General features: G+C 49.9%; 1 protein-coding gene across 1 annotated transcript; it reads left to right on the top strand.

Annotated features, from left to right (window-relative positions):
• Positions 1 to 266: 266 nt before the first annotated feature.
• LOC135116221 (uncharacterized) lies at positions 267 to 4351 on the top strand. The gene is made up of 2 exons (XM_064033572.1): positions 267 to 468; positions 3123 to 4351. The coding sequence occupies exon 2, from the start codon at positions 3151 to 3153 to the stop codon at positions 4036 to 4038; it is 888 nt and encodes a 295-aa protein (XP_063889642.1). The 5' UTR covers positions 267 to 468; positions 3123 to 3150; the 3' UTR covers positions 4039 to 4351.
• Positions 4352 to 6453: the final 2102 nt, after the last annotated feature.

Raw genomic sequence — 6453 nt, 5'->3', positions numbered from 1 at the left:
AAGTTTAGTCCCCAGTGACAGTTTTACGATGGCGGGAGTGGCCAGTTTACTTCAGTCACCCTGATTAGTACCCCAAGCTGCAGAAAAAGTAGCAATTGGCGCGCTTTGAAGGCGAGAAGTGCAGGGTGAGCGTGCTTGGTTTCTGTGCGGCGATGCGGGTTGTTTACTTAAGCCTCTTTTTACTCCAGTCGTCCCCCCGGAGTGTGTGCGCGACGCAGCACCAAAGAAAACGAGACGTGAGAAGAGGCCGGGGTGGGCTGGTGATTTTAGTCGCAGTCTGGCCCAGTCTCGGTTACTCGTGACGCCAGTACGGGACCAGCGAGCCCGCCTCTCCTCGCCTGGCACATTAACCTGGAGACGAGGAGGACGAGGAAATCAAAGAGGCGGCAGAAGACCATTATATACGTCACTGGTGTCTCTTCCTTACCCGGCTCGCCAGTTAAGCTTCAGGCAAGAGAAGCGAGCACAGTAAGTCCCGTTGACTGTCTGGCATTGCATTGTGTGTGTTATCTGAGGCATGGCGTTGACAAGCAGCGAGTGATAAGCCCTTAGTGTTGTATAATGGCAGTGACCTTGAGACAACTCTTGCTGCGGTGGGTCGTGGCGTCGTGATGGTGATGGTGATGGTGGTGGTGGTGATGTGTGCAGCGTGATAATGGTGGTGGCGGTGGTGGCTGCGATGTTGGGCAGTGGTAGGTGGGCCGTGGGAGAGTGTTGATGAGTGCCAAACATGACCTTGAGGCAGCAGACCTTGGGAGCCATTCGTTCATTGACTCCCAGGCTGCAGGTCCAGGGGGGGAAGGACAGAGGGAGGCAGGGAGGGAGACTAGCACAACTACAGGGTGTCTAAAGGCAATCATCTAGAGAGAGAGAGAGAGAGAGAGAGAGAGAGAGAGAGAGAGAGAGAGAGAGAGAGAGAGAGAACATGATGTGGGGGGTGGAGTTAGTAGCTAATCTCTGAGTTGCCAACGAGACACAACAGGCGAGGAAAACTGTCATAGTCACGTTCCGATCCACAACTGTCGCTGCTGCACGCTGGCACGAAAGGAAGTGGACTATATTTTAAACACCTCAAGGGCGCGACACTTCCATGTCCGCTTAACCCTCCGTAAAGAAAGCCGATAGCAGCAAACACTGCAAACTTCTACTGTGTAGTGTCCCGAGTTAAGAGAATGAGATGGATAGAGGACAGACATCTCATCTCATCTCATTTCATCTCATCATGCTAACTCAAGACCTCCCGCTTAGTTAAACTAGACCTAAAAAACACTACCATTACGCCGCGGGAGGACAAGTAAGACCACAAACAAGAGTACAAATACACACTTCTCTTAACTAAGTAACAAGATGCCATGCGGATGTTCACCACTCCTGTTCTTTTTCCTTTAATACATTTGCTCCACTACCCATTTTCCCTGGACGACAAGACAGAGGTAGAGAGACATGGGAAAGTGACGGTGAGGAGGGAAGGGTAACAGTAAGAAGAACGAAAAGAAAAAGAATGGTTAAGAAGAAGTGAGGTGAAAGGAGAGCAAGGAAAGCAGAGTAAGAGAAGAGAAGATAAGGAAAGGCAGGATAAAAGGAAGAGTAACAGGAGAGAAGATAAGGGAAAGAAGGCATGGTAGGAGAAGAAAGATGAGAAGCAGAATAAGAGTAAGGAGTGCAATATGGGAGAAAGGGAGGGTGACGGGAGGCAGAGGGAATGTAGGGAGAACAATAAGAACAATAGGGAAGGAGGGTGAGCAGAAAGGAAAGTGAGATGATGAGAAGACTAAATACACAATAGGACGTTATGTTCAACTAAGATTACTCGGTTAAGGGAGAAGGGACAAGGTAGCAGGTTCAAAATAAACAGCAGAAGCACATGAGAAGAGGCAGAAGGCTTACGGGGAGTATAGGGGGATGAGGTGATGGAAGGAGGGAGGGAGGGAGGGTGGGAGAGAGGGAAGCAGCGGAGAGAAAAGAGGGGGTAAAGGAGGAAGGCCAACATGGAGGGTCTTCCTCGGCCTCGTCACTGAGAATGTTTACAATAGCACTGTTGTTATTTGGACGAGTCATCCTCCTCTTACTCCTACTCCTCTTACCCCTTCCTTTTCACCCCTTCTTCTCCTCCACGGCGTCATCTTCCTCCCACGAGCTACATGTCTCATTCTTTTTCTTATTTTCTTCTTGTTATTAGTTTTGTTTTCTTTTGCTTTCCAACACATCTTTCTTCTTTTTCTCCTTTCTTTTACTTGGATACGAGAAATTAATCAAAACACACACACACACACACACACACAGAGAGAGAGAGAGAGAGAGAGAGAGAGAGAGAGAGAGAGAGAGAGAGACGTAGAATATCAAGTGACCATAACTCTAATGAATCCCTCCTCGTGACAACAACGGGGATGTTTTTAGAGTAAGCATCATCAGCCCCACCGCGAGGCCGCCCCGTGACGACCCACGCTCAAAACAAAATCATGAGAGATGGAATAAAAACCACGCGTCGCACATCCATGACCTCAAGATAACACAATCCCTCATCTAGCGCTATCAGCCACCTCTTATCACTGCTATTGTTTATCACCAGTGATAAACAGCATTTCACCCGTCCTGGTGATTCCGTGTCAATCTAGTTTATACCACGTCTGTAGCTGCTACCAACTCCACCTGCCGCGTCTGGTCCTTCCCTTGGTTCTCGTAAGTATAACGTAACCTGCTTGTCCTTGCTGCTGCTGTGTGCTCGTGGCAAACAGTGTCTCCGTCTGTGCGTGATTACTATTCAAGTCATGGTTCTAAACGTTGTTGTTTTTACTCGTAAGCGTGTGATGATTGTCAATTATTCATACCTTTATTTAATTCACCAGGAAAGGGGCGACCCTCAGCTACGACACTGCAGACATTATAATGCGTATTTATCATCATCCACCCGCTCATTTTTGCTGTCAGCCTTTTCACTCTCCCTCCACCTCCCCCGCGCTGCGTGGTGTTTCTCCATGGGTTCCATTTAAGGCAAGGGTGGCGGATGTTGCGTCACGCTGATGGCGGTTGTTGCGTCACGATGGTGGGTTTTGTAACCATTAATATAGAACTTTAGAATTCAGAGGGAACGCGGCACTTTGCTTATTTTAGTACTGTTTCAGGACCAGCTGTGGCAAGGCGTGTGGCGGGATGGAGGGGCGACTCCCTCCTCCAGAAGAGATGGAATGGGACGAGGAAGGCTTCCCTGTGTCGACGCTGGCGAGGGTGGGGGAGGCGTGCCGCACACAGCCTGACGAGGAGAGCGGAGAGTGGGTGCAGCAGCAGGTGTTCGTCCTTAGGCATCACTCTAGGGATCCCTCACCCCAGCCCGGTGCTCAGCCGCGCCTCGTGCAGGAAGTAGTTCACATTCATTGGCCACTGGTCGAGCGGGGACAGATTCTCCGAGGGTACACGCACAGAATGCTTTCACGCTTCAGCGAGGACTTGGCGCGAACCCAAGGGAACACACACTCGCGGCGGCAGCCTCGCGCCGCAGCCCACCACGGTGACCTTGAGGTCCTCAAGTCACGGCCAATGTTCCAGATTCCACCAGAGATTTACCAAGAACTGCCTCAGAAAGGGGCGGGCAGGGGCGGCACCAGGATCTGCACCATAACCATATGGAAGGAGTTCATCTACGCCCCGTCCGTGCTGATGCTGGAGCAGCAGCACTTCACGGACCGCGGGCTGCACGGTCTCAAGCCCGTCACGTGCCGCCTCAGTAAGTTCGTGAACCGAAAAGTCGTCGACTGGTCTTTGTACGTGTTCTTCTTTGGCGTGTATTTCCTCTACTGCTGCATCTTTAGTGACGTCCTCGAGCTGGGCCTCTACCTCCTCTTCGGGAGTCACCTGTCCTTCCACCAGCTGGCCAACAGCTCCAACATTGACGTGGCGTTTAAAGGAAGCTTCTTCGAGGGGCCCGCCTACGCCCTCATCAGGATGTGCTGCCAACACTGCACACAGCGGGAGAATGCGAAGGTGATGTGGCGCCACATGGCCAAGATGAAGAAGGACATTATGAACGCTAAAGTTGCATAGTGTGTGTGTGTGTGTGTGTGTGTGTGTGTGTGTGTGTGTGTGTGTGTGTGTGTGTGTGTGTGTGTGTGTGTACATATGCATGTATTTATATATATTCAAGAGCGTCTATATTGGATGAAATATGCCCTCGGGCATCATTTCAATTTAACACGAAAGTCATAATATCACAAAATTTTGTGTGAATCTCCAAATGCAAAGAGCATCACACTGTCTCTTCATCACTTCAACCTCATTCCATTACACACACACACACACACACACACACACACACACACACACACACACACACACACACACACACACACACACACACTTTCATACTTCCATAACACCCTCATCACAACCCTTCTCCTGTAGCTGGCATCCCCTCACCCTTTCTTCCTTTCCCCTTCACAACAACCTCATTCCCTTCCTTTCCCTCTCCACACCACCTCCCTTCGCGTGACTCTACTCCCCACCTGCAGCATCTATACCCTCTCCGCCTTTATCATCACCACAAGACCGCCTCCGGACATCGCAAGCTGAGTACGTTTGAATATTCATAATGCATCCAGAACCTGTATATATTATTTAGTGGATGAAAAATATATTGTCTACCTAAAAAAAAAAATGTAGGAACTCTCAATTTCCTCAAGTTAATGTCGCTTGAAATGGCAAGTGTTAAGGGAGGGGAAGTGTATGATGGTGAAGCGACGTTGTCATTATAAAGAAAGGTTGAAAAGTTTATAATTGAGTGTTAAGTCATAAGTGAGTCCCTTGTCTTATTGGATTCTCTCTCTCTCTCTCTCTCTCTCTCTCTCTCTCTCTCTCTCTCTCTCTCTCTCTCTCTCTCTCTCTCTCTCTCTCTCTCTCTCTTACTGTCTCTGCTTTCTTCCATTTCTCCTTCTCTTCCCTCCACAACATAAGGTTTGGTAACTTCTCACCTATTCCCTCTCCTTGCATTTATCTCTCTACCTCTCGATCTCCCTCCCTCCCTCCATTTCTTTCCTTTCCCTTCTCCTCCTCACATTCCTTTCCTCTCAGCCCATCGACCGATTCTTCCATCTCCTTTCCTTCCCTTCTCTTTCCTCACTGCATCTCTGTTTTCTCTTTCTCTCCCTCCCTCCTTTCTGTACGTATCAGATTACACACACACACACACACACACACACACACACACACACACCCACACACACACACACACACACACACACACACAGACGCACAGACACAGACCTAACCTGTAGCGCACCTTAAATGTCTTCCTCCTCTCCCTCTCGTCCCTGTGACCGACTCGCTATCACAGACTCGAGGCCCAGTGTCCCTCAACAGACACTGGGGAGTCGGTTTGCGTTCGTATCCAGTGCCCCATGGTGTGAGGAGGCTGCTACTGTGCACTCCTGGCCCCCGCTCCGAGGCTCAGCGGTAAGGTTGTGGCTGAAAGGATCGTGTTGGGCGAGTGCTTGGACAGTGATCTCCTCCTGCTGGTGCGCCTGTCATCGAGGACTTAGCGGGATGATGTCCAATGAGAGAGAGAGAGAGAGAGAGAGAGAGAGAGAGAGAGAGAGAGAGAGAGAGAGAGAGAGAGAGAGAGAGAGAGAGAGAGAGAGAGAGAGAGAGAGAGAATGTGTGTGTGTGACAACAAAGAGGAGAAAGAGCGTGTAACTAACTTTGTTGTGTGTGTGTGTGTGTGTGTGTGTGTGTGTGTGTGTGTGTGTGTGTGTGTGTGTGTCTGAGCCCTTCCCCTAACACACGTCCAAATGTGGTTTAGGATCGCATCAGCGCACGCCGGCAGAAACACACTCAGCACTCGGGCACTAGCGGCAACGGTGGAGGCGAGAAAGTTTGGCGAGACGACCAACTCACACCTGGGAGAGCGGAAGAGGCTGAGGTGTTGGCGCGGTGTTGGCAATACTACCGCTGTGAGAACTCCAGCTTCCAGGAACACCTGCACCGGGTGAGCGAGGACAGGTGGGGGGAATGGAAGCAAGAGACGTACAGGTTCAGGTGTGACGCCCTTGCAGAGTTAAAATTCCATGAGGACAAGACAGTTGCTCAAAAGGTGTACCATAAAAGGTGCACCATAAAAGGCGTACCATAAGAGAGTCGCGAAGCCAAGAAAGTAAACATTAGAGCATACGAGATAAAGGTCAAAACTGTGATTCCTTCCATTTGTTTACACAGGATTCTGTTCCGCTTCAACTCGCCCTCCCCAGCTATGCATTGCTTCCCTTTCTCTCTCGTATGGGAGGACTAGCTGGCTCTCCTGTAAGGTGTTGTGCACGTAGCCAAAAGGTTGCTAGTTCGATCCCAGCACGCTGCCGTTGCTTTAGGGAAGAGGTGTGGTGTTTTCTTAACTTTGTCTCAAAACCGTTACCGTGTAAAATGTTTTCATCATAACAGTTTATGATCCCAGCTGTGTAGCGCATAATAATG

This window comes from Scylla paramamosain, chromosome 30, assembly GCF_035594125.1.
Source record: "Scylla paramamosain isolate STU-SP2022 chromosome 30, ASM3559412v1, whole genome shotgun sequence".
Taxonomy (NCBI): Eukaryota; Metazoa; Arthropoda; class Malacostraca; order Decapoda; family Portunidae; genus Scylla; species Scylla paramamosain.
This window is presented reverse-complemented; position numbering and strand designations above follow the sequence as displayed.

Bases quoted from the DNA above. Each gene is read 5' to 3' on its own strand.
- LOC135116221 (XM_064033572.1), top strand. From the start codon at position 3,151: ATGGAGGGGCGACTCCCTCCTCCAGAAGAGATGGAATGGGACGAGGAA.